Here is a 14,344-nt window from a genome sequence, read left to right as displayed (position 1 = left end):
ACGTGCTCCTCAGTGTTTTGCATAAGCAACATTGGATGATAAGTTTTGTCCCGTTCTCTGTTAAACAGAAATTGTTCCAAATTGCCTCGGAAAAGATGCTTTGCTTATCTAGTCTCTATTTTTGACTTCTGGTGAGGCCAGCATGAAAGGAGTTTGATGCATTTATTGGGTTGGCCAAAAGGTTCCTTCAGTTTTTAAGTAAAAATAAAAGACACATTTTTCATTTTCACCAAGAACTCTATTGAAAACCGTATTCACCGTTTTGTTCCACTACCTTCTGCCGTTTTCCAGGCAACTTCATAACTCCATCTTCCCAAAACTTTTTATCTTTTTGAGCAAAGAACTGTTCCAGGTGCATTTTGCAGTATTCCAGGGAATTGGAATTTTTTCCATTAAGAGAATTTTGTAAAGACCAAAATAAGTGGAGATCCGAAGGTACAGTGTCTGGCAGGTGAATCAGAACTTCCCAGCCAAGCTGTAACAGTTTTCGCCTGGTCATCAAAGAAAAATGCAGCCTTGCTTTATCCTGATGGAAGATTATGTGTTTTCTGTTGACTAATTCTGGATGCTTTTTGTCGAGTGCTGCTTTCAGTTGGTCTAATTGGGAACAGTACTTGTTGAAATTAATCATTTCGTTTTCCGGAAGGAGCTCATCATAGAGGACTCCCTTCCAATCCCACCATATACACAACATCACCTTCTTTGGATGAAGACCGGCCTTTGGTGTGGTTGGTGGTGGTTCATTTCACTTGCCCCACGATCTCTTCCATTCCACATTGTTGTACACTATCCACTTTTCATCGTCCGTCACAATAATTAAAAACGGAACATCTTTGTTACCTTTCAGTAGAGAATCGCTTGCGGTAATACGGTCCAGAAGGTTTTTTTCCCCTTAATACTGAACCCAGACATCAAAGCAATTAACGTAACCAAGCTGGTGCAAATGATTTTCAATGCTTGATTTGGATATTTTGAGTATGTCGGCTATCTCCCGCGTGGCATAACGTTGGTTTTCTCAATGAATGTCTCGATTTGATCACTATCAACTGGTCTGCCAGACCGTGGAGCATGGTCCAGTGAGAAATCTCCAGCATGAAACTTTGCAAACCACTTTTGACGCATTCGATTAGTCACAGCACCTTCTCCATACACTACACAAATCTTTTTCTGCGTTTCAGTTGCGTTTTTAACCTTTCTTGAAATAATAAAGCATAATATGCCAAGAATGTTTTTTTCTTCCGTCTTCAGTATTAAAATGGCTACACAAAAATTCACCAATTTTGATAAGTATTTTTTTTTTAATGCACGCTGATATGACAGCTGTCACAATACAATCTAACAAAATTGTTTCGAATGAAGTTAGAGACAGCTAAGTGCTACTAGAGCCAGCTTACGAGAAAACCGAACGAACTTTTTGGTCAACCCAATAATATCAACTTGGATCATATCGTGTTTGTTCATAAGTGTTTCTCCAGCCTGAGATCTCGGTGGTGCGTTTTCTGACCTTCACCATGCGCATTACCTGGACGGTACCCTGGGGGCCGCTGATTTGTAATGTGTAGGTGAGGCCTGGACGGGCGGCGCGTGTGCTCCTGCTTCTGGCCCAGCCCTGGTCTCTTTGGAAGTTAATTACAGACACAGCTTTGCAGTCGTTCGCATTAGAAAAGATGCCGGTGGTTAGTGTCACATCTCAAACGCTTTGTCTCCTGTTTGTAATTTCTTCCTTATAGTCCACTCACATACCCCTCACATACCTTTGAATCATGTAACATCTATTCAAAAAAATCTTTTTTTAATCATTCCGGAAACCCGCGGCATAATTATTACCGGCAGCCCTCCTGGAACCACAGGGCTTTGGAAACTGGTTTTCTGTGTTAAGAATTTAGTTCTTTATATGTGCCATTTATGCTTTTATTAGAGATGGTCCTGCAGCTCACTCTCCTACCTGCTGTATTTCAGCCTTTCATCCGCTGTAGTTTACAGTGCAGGGACCTCGTTGATGAAGCAAAGAAGTTTCACCTGCGGCCTGAGCTGCGCAGTCAGATGCAGGGACCCAGGACAAGGGCGCGTCTAGGTAAGCTGGCATCTTGTATTAATTATGTCAACTTGTACAAGTCCCTTTACCACCCTGAGCTTTCTTTCCTTTAAACCAAGGATATCTTCCCTTCTATTTCACGTGACTCTTCGGAGGATTACATGAGATAAAGTGTGTGAAAGTACTTCATAAATTGTCAAGTATTATGCAACATAAGTTGTCACTGTATTTCAGTATATTTGGAGCCTGTGAATTAGAAATATCTCAAATGCCATGTAGTGAGTAAAAGTGGTCTGCTTCCCCCACCTCTGCCCTTCTCCACGTGAAGAGAAAAGAGGAAGGGGAAGCAGCAGCGTGGTGAACTGCAGAGGAGTCCAGGGTGGTCAGAGGCAATGGCATGCAGTGGTCAAGGGCCTGGACTCGAGCCAGACTGTGGGTTGGGTGCGGGTCCCCATTTACCACTTGCCGGGTGTTCGGCAGGAAGCTCAGCCTCTCTGTGTCAGTTGCCTCATCTGTAAAATGGGGGTCATCATAGCTCCTCCCTTGAAGGTTGTCGTGAAGAGCAAGTGAAAGGCTGAGAAGGGCTCTCGGCACACGTGAGTGCTGTGCACGGAGGCTGCCATGTCAGCAGACAGACCTGGGTTCAGATCCCAGCCCAGCCAGTGACTGGCTGGTTGTGAGCCTGGGCAGGGTGTCCACTTGTCTGAGCCAACGCTTTCGCCTCTGAAATGAGGACGCTAATGTCTTATCACACTGGTTGTTGTGGAGGCCCAATGACATCACGCATGTAAGATGCCTGACATTGCAGCTGGCACGTAATCTGTGCTCAAATGTTACGTCACTTCCATTTCACTGTCCCAGGATCCTAGATACTGTGTGTGATAGCATTTCATAGGTTATAAATTACTCTGTGTATATGGGGTGGTATCTTGTTTTTATCGCTTCCTATTTTTGCTCTTATCTGACTGTGGACTCATGTGCTAAGGTGTTAATTGATAATTAAGCCTTTCATTGATAGATTTAAGTAGAATGATGATTTATCTCATTTTTTAATGGCATAAGTAGTATATATCTGTAGAAGTTTTAGAAATACAGAGAAGCAAAAAATAAATAAATGAGTCATCCATAATTCTACCACCCAGAGATACTACTTTTTGTTATTGTCGTTTTTAAAGGGATGCTGTTCTGTTAATTCCTGGGAGATGACAAAATGTGATCTGTATCGCTTGTTATATACAGAGATATGTAATCAACACAAGATAAACTGAAAAAATAGAAAAGGTAATTTTTAAAAAAGACTGAAGGACTAAGTGAAAAATCATGAAAATATTAGAAGAAATTATACGAAAATTATATGTATAACTTCTGGGTAGGAGCCTTTTTTTTCTATTTTTAATTGTGGTAAAATATACATAACATAAAATTTACCATCTTCTCCATTTTAAGTTTACAGATCAGCAGTGTTAAATACATTCACACTGTTGTACAGCCCGTGTCAGGAACTCTTCTCATCTTACAAAACTGAGATTCTGTATCCATGAGAGAGCAACCTCCCTTTCCTCTACTCCCCTTTTTAACTAAAACAGAAAAACCTAGAACTCTTCAAGGTTACTTGACTGCATCAGTTTTTTGGGATTTTTTGGGTTTTTTAATTGATGGCAAAAGACGTAAAGTCAAAAGATGGGGACTGGGAGAAAATGTACTCAATGTGTATGACAAAAGGTTAGCATTTCTACTGTAAAAAGAACCCATACGTATCAACAAGAAGAAGAGCAGTGACCCCACAGAAGGCGGCATGGGAGGCGCACAGGTAGCACACAGAGGCACACAGAGGAGGACGTGTGAGGGAACACCTTGCGCTTCAAAGATGCTCCACTAGGAGGTCTGGAGCCGCAGATTAGAACAAGGTAGTCACTAGAGTTTAAAACGGGCACACCCTGTGTGTCCCACCTCCGGGAATCTGTACTGTAGAAACAGTGTGTCAGTACAGAAATAAGCGCATTTGAGGAGAGATACATGCATAAGAACGTTTACTAGAAATTGCTAATATCCAGAAAAAAATGAATACAACAATGCCAAGTAAAGGGGGGGATCAATGGTTGACTGAATTATAGCACAGCTGTACCACGGAATGTCACGAAACCGTTAAAAGCATTGAGTCAGATACACGTAAGATTAATTGTGTACACTGAGTGGGGGAAAAGAAAGAGGCAAAAACTCCTATATATGTGTGTTTGCCTGAGCATAAACAAGCGATATGTACACAGGATAAACACTAACCTTTAATAAAGTGAGATGGCGGGGGAATATTAACTACTAATGTTTTGTTTATATACCTCCGTGTTATTACTATAAGCTTACAGAGAAAATAACAAATATATATTCTGTAAGTACCAGGAGGGCCAGTGATGTAGTGGAAAGAATCTGGCAGTAGGAGACAAGACATTTCGCTTACTTTGATTTTTTACTCCCGGTTCTGTTAGTCTACTAACGTGCTGTTTGAACTTGGACAAGTCCTTCAGCTTCTCCGGATTACCATTTCTTCTTCGGCATATGAAAGGAGTTAAATTCAGCCACTAGAGTTCTTTCCAATACAGAAGATGTGTTTCTTTCTTGTAGAGCCAGAAGTGTCCCAGCCAGTACATAATTGCTTGTTAAACCGAACTAAGTCCAATGAAAATTTGTGTGACCCACCAAACCCAGAAGGTTCTTTAGAGTGCATTTCCTGCTTTTCTTTGAACAGGCAGCAGAAAGCTCCTGCTTGCTCAGAGAACTTGCTTATTGTCCTGACCTTGAGGGATTAGAATATGATTCTACATGCCCTCATAGTTTTTTTTTGTTTTTTTTTTTTTTAAAGATGTTCTGTATAGCAATTTTTTTTTTTTTAAAGATTTATTGATTGATTGATTGCTATGTTGGGTCTTCGTTTCTGTGCTAGGGCTTTCTCTAGTTGCGGCAAGCGGGGGCCACTCTTCATCGCGGTGCGCGGGCCTCTCACCGTCGCGGCCTCTCTTGTTGCGGAGCACAGGCTCCAGACGCGCAGGCTCAGTAGTTGTGGCTCACGGGCCTAGTTGCTCCGCGGCATGTGGGATCCTCCCAGACCAGGGCACGAACCCGTGTCCCCTGCATTAGCAGGCAGAGTCTCGACCACTGCGCCACCAGGGAAGCCCGCCCTCATAGTTTTGAGGTCATTTTTTTCCAAAGTTCTAGGAAGGAAATAATGAAACTGTACCCTACTAGCTTCTTAATTTAGCATCTCCACGTTAGTACCTTAGAAGTAAATTGTTCCAGCCATCCTATCCTCTGCCCGTCTCTATTCATAGAGGTTGCTAAGCCAGTTACCAGGATGATGGCTCTTTGCGTACAGCATAAGGAAATTAAATATACAGCTGAGGAAAAATAGCATGCCAAATAATGTGTGGGGATTTTGTTTTAACTATTAATCTTACCCATTACTCTCTCATAAAAGATGTAATAGGAATTGTAGTTCCTACTTTGTCACTGGCTTCTTTTCTGAGCACATGGAAATGTCGGTCCCTGAACCTGTTCTTAGCAGTCCTGCAGCCTGTCTGCACTTTCCTCCAACAAAACACCCCAGCGCACACACGTTGCCCTCCTCCCCCCAAAAAAATAGTGACGTGGCACTGTCAGGAGGCCTCGGTGTGAGTAATGTGCCTTTTCACACTGCTCTTATCAGGTGTTTTAGACACATTTTCCTCATCATAAAGATAAAAATCTAACTTGACAAGTGCCACATTCCTTGGCAGAGAGCAAACAGGCTTCCTTCTGGTCAGCCCTTTCCCTGGCTCTTTCTCACATTCGTAAGTCTGCTGGAGTAGTGGTCCCAGCTGAGGGTCCAAAGACAGTGAAACCCTAGGAGTTCCTCTGAGGGAGGAAGACTTTCTAGGCACAAAGCAATAGAAGAAGTTGCAAAAGAAAAGGCCAGTGTACTTGACTAAATAAAAATCATGTACAACATTGTAAGACAAATCAGGAGAAAATAAATCTGCTGCAGGCACAGCAAAAGGTTAAAGTCGTTTCCATGCAAAGAGCTCATAAAAATGCATGCAAGAAACAAACACTAGAGACTTGAGTGCACGGCTCACAGAAGGGGAGTCCTGCTAAATATAAGGGGCGAGATTCAGCCGGAGTAGTTATAAAGTCTTAGCAGTGATAAGGCAAGAATTAAAACAATAAATACAATTTTTTGCCTACCAAAGTATCAAAGAATAAAAAAACAATACCAGTGCTACAGAGAGTAGAATGGATTGGCACCTTTAGAGTGTTGGTGGGAATGGAATTTGTTTCAACCTCAGTATTTTATAATATAGATCAAAAGATTTCTTTAAGGTTCACGTTCTTCACTAGGCAGCCCTCCCATTACTGTGTTAAGAAAATGACTGGGAAAAGTTTCATATTCAAGGATGTTTATCATAGCACTATGTGTGATTATTTATAACCCCAAATCATGAACTCCTGAAATGCCTAAGAATATTAAAATCATATATTAAAGGATTTTGTTAATATCTTGAGAAAATGAAATAAAAATAGGATGCACTACAATATGGTCCCATTTATGTTGTATAAATATTTAGAAACAAAACTGGAAGGAAATAATCTTATGTTTTGGTGTGTCTTTGTGTTGTGGAATTATAGCTAAATTTTTTTCGTAACACTTTCTTTTTAAGCTTTTTAACAGTGAAAATGTATTTTATATATTATATGTTTTATAATCACACGACATAAAATTCTTAAATCTTTTTAACCAAAGGGTGGGTAACGTGAGTGAGGATGGCAGTCATACTAGCCCTTGAGTTATTTTTTAAGCTTTTTAAAAGAAAATAATTTTTGTGCTAGAAAAAGCTACACAGGCTAAACAGGCATCAGAATTGACTAAAATTACATGTTTTCAGTGTTAAGACACTGGCCCTCTCGTCCTTATCAAAAGCTCTGTTGGCACCGACATGAACTCCGGCCGCAGTGGGGAAGTTAACCACTTACACTCACGTGGCAGGCAGTCTTTTAAAACACAGGATCTTTCAGGGAAAGTAATGAAAAGAGGCCTTCCTGGCAGAGCGGTTCGGACACCCCAGCCTCTAGTGGTCTAGGAGCCCCAGGGTTCAGAGCCCTAAATCGCTGAGCGACTCACGCTGACACCCTGTCCACGTTCCTCTGTGGATGCAGGGTTACCAGGACGTTTACTGAGAAACGTGCAGCCAACGGGAGTGCTATTGGTCCTCCAGATTTTGAAATTAATGCTGAAAATCGATGGAGTTTTTTTTAACGTGCGAAGCGTAGAAAATCCCCTTGGCTGTTGTGGGTGCTTTCGGGAGTCATCTCTGTCTCACCTCCTCTGCTCAAGTCAGAGGCGGGAGAAAGGGGCAGATGGCGGGGAGGTGCTGCCAGCGCAGGCCCTGGCCTCCCGCAGCCTGGAGGGATTCCAGAAATAAAACCTGCATCGCACAAAAGGGCCCTTTGTTCACATGCTTCGTTTCCTAAAAGGAGACGGCTGCTCACCTTGGAGAAGGGGCCACGTACTTTATTTGGCAAGTTCACAGACAGGCGCCCTCTCAGAGGGGGAGGTTAAAGTCCATGCTTTATGTGTGGGTTTAAGAAAAATTTCAAACATGAATAAAAACAGAATAATATAAGCATTTCCCCCACACCTATTGTCCAGTTTCAACAATTATCAACTCGTAGCCTATGTATTTTGAAGCAAATCCCAGACAGGATAAAATTCCATCCATATATATTATGCTTTTGTGTGTATCTCTAAAAGATAAGAAACACACAACCAAGCACTTATCTTCATCAGATATCAAGTACACATACACACTTCCTCAGTTTTCCCGTAATTGATTTTTCTTTGTTTTTGACACTTCAGTTGCTCCAATCAGGATCCAGACAAGGCCCACACATTGCACTGAGTTCACAGCATTCTTTCGTCTCTTTTATTTTATTTTGAAACTTTATTTTTTTCCACATATTTTTTGTTGGGCTTTCATTTATTTATTTATTTTTGGCTGCGTTGGGTCTTTGTTGCTGCGCGTGAGCTTTCTCTAGTTGCGGCGAGCCGGGGCTAGTCTTTGTTGCGGCGCGTGGGCTTCTCACTGCAGTGGCTTCTCTTGTTGCGGAGCACGTGCCCTAGGCACGCAGGCTCGGTAGTTGTGGCGTGTGGGCTCAGTAGTTGTGGCTCGCGGGCTCTAGAGCGCAGGCTCAGTAGTTGTGGCGCACGGGCTCAGTTGCTCCGTGACATGTGGGATCTTCCTGGACCAGGGATTGAACCCGTGTCCCCTGCATTGGTAGGCAGATTCTTAACCACTGGGCCACCAGGAAGTCCTGTTTAGTCTCTTTTAATCCATAGGTTTTTCCCTCCTGCTTTGGTTTTCCTTTGTAATTTATTTGTTGAAGAAACCTGTAGAATTTCCCACAGTCTAGATTTTGTTGACTGCATCCAAGTAGTCTCATTTAACACATTCTTCTGTCCCCTATATTTCCTGTAAACTGGTGGTTAGACTAGACGCTTGATAAGATTCAAGATTCAGCCTCAATTTTTCGGCGAGAATACCCCATAAGTGATGGTGGCGTGCTTCCTGCTGAGTGTTATGAAGCGGTATGTGAGCTTTCCCCTGATGGTCATAGCAGCTGTGGATGTTTGTCACAGCCGTGACTTCATTAGGGGCTTGTCTGTATTTCTTGTCAGTTTAAAGGTACTACATTTGCTCTTCCAAGTCCAGGTCAACAAAATGCCCTCCTGGTGACTGAATTTCCCTAAATGCTCCAGCTAAGTGTTCTCTCCAGTAGAGCAATACACGGGGGATTTCCTCAAAAGAAATACTGTCAGAATAATATTATCCAAATAAGTCCTTAGGGGAAAGGGGACGATATAAAAGCTATCAAAATGTCTTGTTTGGGGAAAACAGTAGAGAAAAAGACTCCCTTTAAAAGCCTAGTCTTAGATTACCTGGCAGTTTTGATGAATTAGCAGGGAATGTGGTCATATAGTTGGCTAATTTGGAAAAATTAAAGTCATGGAAAAGATTTTTTTAATCTATCATTTGGTTCCTAAGCCACAACTCTCAACTTTTGGGGGACAAGGTTAGGAGAGCATTCTTTGCCATCACAAAAAAAACTCCCCTTTTGAGTTTTACGGGGTGAGAAGGGCAGAGAGCTCCTCCAGCCTCCAGCCTGCACTTGGAGCCTGTTGTGAAATCAGCCAGAGTTGTCTAGATGGGTTGAAATGGTGTAGGGTGTGTTCAGGCTTGCCTTCTGGAGTTTTAATGTTGTCCAGAAATTTAAATTTCAGAGATTCAGGTTCTCAGGAAGAAATAATTTCCCATTAGGTAGGCTTATGATGAATCTCCTATTTCAGATGGCTTCTCTGGGCTGCAGAGAACCAGGTATCCTAGCCCTGTTTCTCCTTCTCCTTCCCTGTGAGGAGTTACCCAGCAGCGATGGGGAAGTGACCTCTCTCCTTCTCCCTTGTCCTCAGGAGCCAACGAAGTGCTCCTGGTGGTCGGGGGCTTCGGAAGCCAGCAGTCTCCCATCGACGTGGTAGAGAAGTATGATCCCAAGACTCAGGAGTGGAGCTTTTTGCCAGTAAGTAGTGGTGGAACCAAGCCTGGGGAAAGAGCTTAAATGCAGTCCCTGACTCCAGATCATAACTAATCCAGCCCGTAGAGTAGAAAAGCCTGGTAACAGCATCATGTTCCTTACAACACTTAGTTACAGTAGTTAGTTATTGACTAATTAGACATCAGAAGTATTAATGACCCTGTGTCAAGTTACACTCAGCTGGCCGCCACCATTCCCGCGCCTTCCCGAGCTGCCTGTGCAACTCCCAGGGTGCTCCCCTCGTGCCCTGTTAACCTGAACACTGTGTTAAGCTGTGCTGCGCCGAACTGGCGTCCAGTGGAACTTGGAAGTTTGTATCTCTCTCCTTCGGTGTGTCTCTGTTTCAGTGCTGAATGAACAATAGTAATTCTGAGAAAACTTGGATATCTTTTGATCATTTCTCGTAACTTTTCGGGCCTTTGGGTCCCGGCCCTTAGATAGCACTGTGGTAATAGCTTTCTGCTTTATGGAAGGATGTCGGTCTTTAGCCCAGTGCCTTATGGAATAGAAAGGAATCGGATACTGGATAACGGAAGGACATTAGGTCCTTTGGAAGCCTTGGAAGGAGGCAAATGTACGGAAGGCTTTAATCTGTTAGAGCAACACAAGAAGCGAGAGGTTTTCATCCAGACAGCAGATGAACCTCTGCTCAGAAGGCTGCACAGTGACAGGTGAAGAAGCAGAGGTGCATGGATTAAAAACAGGACGGACAGCAGAAGGTGAGGCCTAAGTCTGGCATGACTGAAATGACAGAGGGACCTCTTCTCTCCTGAATCCTAGAGCATCACTCGGAAGAGACGCTACGTAGCCTCAGTGTCCCTTCACGACCGGATCTACGTGATTGGCGGCTATGATGGCCGTTCCCGTCTCAGCTCAGTGGAGTGTCTAGACTACACAGCAGACGAAGATGGGGTCTGGTATTCTGTGGCCCCTATGAATGTCCGACGAGGCCTGGCTGGAGCCACCACCTTAGGAGGTAGGCTGGTGCACAGGGCAGTGTTTGCATTTTGGGGTGGCTGGATTGGGGTTCATACCTCTCTATGAAATGTGGAGGCTGCTGGTAAGATCAGATACGCCTTTCTGCTTTCGGAAATACTCATGGGTGACTCAGCGCTGACACCAGAGTTGGTAAATCAAGTTGCAGTGTGCTGAGTGGGGAATTGGCACTAGTTGTATTTTTGCAGATTCCCATCTAGTCTTGGAATGTTTCTGAAGATTCCATCTTACCCCATTCTTTTTACATGTCTCGATTGTGCTGTCCTCTTTAGAAAGGACTTGACTGACTTGTCCCTTAAAAAAACACTTGTTTTTGCCCCCAAACATTGGAAAGAGTTGTGGGAGATCTGTAGAGAAAAGAGTTATTGGAAGGCTCTCGTTCTCTAATAGCTGTGACTTGTTCATTCCGAGCAGATATGATCTATGTCTCTGGGGGCTTTGACGGAAGCAGGCGTCACACCAGTATGGAGCGCTATGACCCAAACATCGACCAGTGGAGCATGCTGGGAGACATGCAGACGGCCCGGGAAGGCGCCGGCCTCGCGGTGGCCAGCGGGGCCATCTACTGCCTAGGTGTGCGGGCTGGGACGCGGGGAGAACTGATGGGCGGCAGCCTCGGGGTGGGATCCTTTTTACCAGACGGACGTTCACAGACTTCCTTCCACTTCCTTCCCGGTCTGTCGCAGTATATTTTTCATTAACTGGGATTCTCCTTTTCATGGAAGCAGAAAACAGGGTACTGTCAGATTTCTTTTTGGATCATTGGAACCCTTGAGGGAGAACTGGAACTAAAAGACTTAGTTGAAACACTCGAGAAAGGCAGAATGGGAATGGGCGTGAGGACTTACCGTTCTTTCTGGAGTGGTCTCTGCTTTGTCTTTCAGGAGGATATGATGGCTTGAATATCTTAAATTCAGTTGAGAAATATGATCCCCATACAGGACACTGGACTAATGTCACACCGATGGCCACCAAGCGCTCTGGTAAGACCAGTCAGATCTGGGGGGGCAACAGACGGAGCTGTCCAAACCTTGTATGTGCGGTGAGGGTGCAGCCACAGGCCAGGCATCGGACCAGGGCTGCAGCCCCGTCTTCACTGGAGACAGAGGGAAACATGAGTCAGGTCCATTCTCCTCCAGCCTGTTGTCTCTAAATACAGCGAGACTAAAGGCAGCCTAAACTCTGACTAGGGTACAGTCTGAGGGCGAAGGCTTCCTGTCTTACTCGTTTCTTGCATCTGGGCCCCTCCCTGCATCCTAGCAGCCAGTCCTGCTCTGTGCGTGTGGCGCGCACTGCCTGAGGGAATGTGCGTGTGCAGCGAAGGGGCTTCCTGAGTCCCCAGGCTCGGGTACAGGAAGGAGAGCACCCTTCCTCTGGGCGAGATGCGCTCCAGAGCCAGTCACAACCCCTTTCCTCCCTTTATTGCCTTCTTTTTTCCCACTTCCTTCTTTTCTCCTGATAAGGGTTGGGCTGTGAATTAACGAAGGTGAAGATGACAGCCAGTTCAAGAGGGTTTACAGGCGGGTAACCTGTGCTGGACTAGATTCTTCCAGGCCTGTCTGGCCCCGTCCCCATCCCTCGGCCATTCTGGAATTCAGCTAGCCGTCAGTGACAGTGTTTTGTTTCTAGAATTCAGATCCTGAGCTTAGCAGTATTCATCTGCTGTACCTTTTCTCCCCCAGGTGCGGGAGTAGCCCTGCTGAATGACCATATTTATGTGGTGGGGGGATTCGATGGTACAGCCCACCTTTCTTCTGTCGAAGCGTACAACATTCGCACCGATTCCTGGACAGCGGTCACTAGCATGACCACCCCGCGATGCTACGTCGGGGCCACGGTGCTTCGGGGGAGACTTTATGCAATTGCAGGGTGAGGGTTAAACCAGTCATCCAGGGCGGTGTGATCCGAGCCGCATTTGGGGTGGCGATGGGGCTTGATTCGGGAGGGAGACGGCTCGTGTGGGAGGGGGCCGTGTGGCTGCAGAGCTCAGTCCCGACTCTTCCCCCTCAGCTACGACGGGAACTCCCTGCTGAGCAGCATCGAGTGCTACGACCCCATCATCGACAGCTGGGAGGTCGTGACCTCCATGGGAACCCAGCGCTGCGACGCTGGCGTGTGTGTTCTCCGCGAGAAGTGACCGGTCCCAGAGACAGTTTGCAGGGAACCAAGGATCCTTTCCAGAATGTCTGTTTCTCACCGTGTGCACAGGGTGATTACAGGCACCAGTGCCGCGATGATTGTGCTAATTTGACGCCCCTCGCGCTGGTGGTTGTCCCGGAGGAGGGTGGGCAGCCGACCCTCAAGGGAGGAGACTGCACACTGAGTGGGTGTGAGAGGCCAGACCACCTCTCCTCCCGGCCGCGGGGGCGCCTTCTCCTCATTTCTGACTCAGCGTGCGCTTGGGAGAATATACATTTAAGTTGTGCCTCGCGTGTTGCAGAGAATTAAGGTGAGTATGAGCGCTGGGGTGTGGACAGTATCCAGCCTCGATGATTGGAAGGATACCAACTCTTGTTTTAACAACAATAAATAGCTTTCCTAGTCTACAGGTAGCAGGGGCAACACAGTTCCGTTCTGGAGGAAAACAGAGGGAAGAGCCCTGTCAAAACTTCGGGGGCCTGGGGAGAGGGGGACAGGGTTGGCGTCAGAGCTGGGTGTAGAGTGTGGGAAGGGAGCTGGACGTGGTGGAATGTGAGTGAACCTGCGACAGCTGGAAGGCTGAGGAGGGAGTGTTATTTGAGGGTCTTTCCGTGGCCCCCTGGTATTTCTGGGCCCTGGGGACTGAGAGAGTAACAGAGCCAGCACATGTTAGGTGAGCAGAGGTGGAGGAGAAGTGGGCCTTCAGTGGGCCAGGGATAAACCAGAAGTTCCTGTGACTTCACAGTAGTCCTCCCTGCCGTGACTCATCTATATGGGGAAGGTCTTCCTCTGTTGAATCAAATACTACTCACTCCACTGTTATGCGTCCATACTGTTTAGAGGGGGCGGGGGAGGGGCGGGGATGGCAGCCGCCTAGAAGTTTCAGCTGCCAGATTACTCCCTCATTCTTTTAAGGGCATACTTCTGCTAAGGTGTGGTTTTTACTGCTGTGTTTTGTACATGTAGTTCTTTGCTATTAGAACGCCCCTTCCCTGTCTTTAAAGTGGATTTTATTCATCCCAGGACAGAATAATCAACGAGAACTAAAATCCTTTTGTTAGTTTCGGTACCCGCTGTCCCTCCAAGGCTCCCCTGTGCTGTGCAGTGACATTCCTGCTCTGTGGGTATGGGGAGTGTGGGGACGTGATCACCTAAAGAAGGATGCATTTTCTCTTTGCTCTGAAATTCCTTTTATTCCTCTTTCCCTGAGTTGTACTGACCTCAAGTTCATTTTGTTTGTATTTTTTTTAAGAAAATATTGAAAATCAATGGTCTCAAGTGCCTGTCTTGCAGACATTTTGGGGGACCAGGCATAGGGATCAGCTGCAGGTCCTGTCTCTTCAGCCCGTTCACCTGTGTGTTTGCCAACTAGCTCTGCTGTGTCTCTGTTAGACAGGTAAGAGATCTCTGGAGACTCCCATCAATACAAGGTTATCTGAATTGCATATTCACGGACTCTCACAGTTGGACTTTACTTAGAAACCACAGGGGATAAAGAAGAGGCAATCTTGGGCTCGTTTTGTAACCACTTGAATTTTAGGGTTTTAGTCGCCCCAGTCC

At 45.5% G+C, this 14,344-nt stretch overlaps 1 protein-coding gene across 3 annotated transcripts in view; it reads left to right on the top strand.

The window, feature by feature from the left end:
* Nucleotides 1-14,053, top strand: part of KLHL12 (kelch like family member 12) — a 28,353-nt gene extending 14,300 nt beyond the window's left edge. For all 3 annotated transcript variants that reach the window (XM_068541924.1, XM_068541923.1, XM_068541922.1), the window contains exons 6-12: nt 1,960-2,074; nt 9,528-9,634; nt 10,430-10,625; nt 11,060-11,218; nt 11,530-11,628; nt 12,328-12,514; nt 12,656-14,053. In XM_068541924.1, the coding sequence (XP_068398025.1) occupies nt 1,960-2,074; nt 9,528-9,634; nt 10,430-10,625; nt 11,060-11,218; nt 11,530-11,628; nt 12,328-12,514; nt 12,656-12,782 (990 nt within the window). In that variant the 3' untranslated portion in view covers nt 12,783-14,053. The remainder of the gene's footprint in view (nt 1-1,959; nt 2,075-9,527; nt 9,635-10,429; nt 10,626-11,059; nt 11,219-11,529; nt 11,629-12,327; nt 12,515-12,655) is intronic.
* Nucleotides 14,054-14,344: the final 291 nt, after the last annotated feature.

Source organism: Eschrichtius robustus, chromosome 3, assembly GCF_028021215.1.
Source record: "Eschrichtius robustus isolate mEscRob2 chromosome 3, mEscRob2.pri, whole genome shotgun sequence".
NCBI lineage: Eukaryota > Metazoa > Chordata > Mammalia > Artiodactyla > Eschrichtiidae > Eschrichtius > Eschrichtius robustus.
Note: the sequence above shows the minus strand (reverse complement) of the source record. Positions and strands in the feature narration are given on the sequence as shown.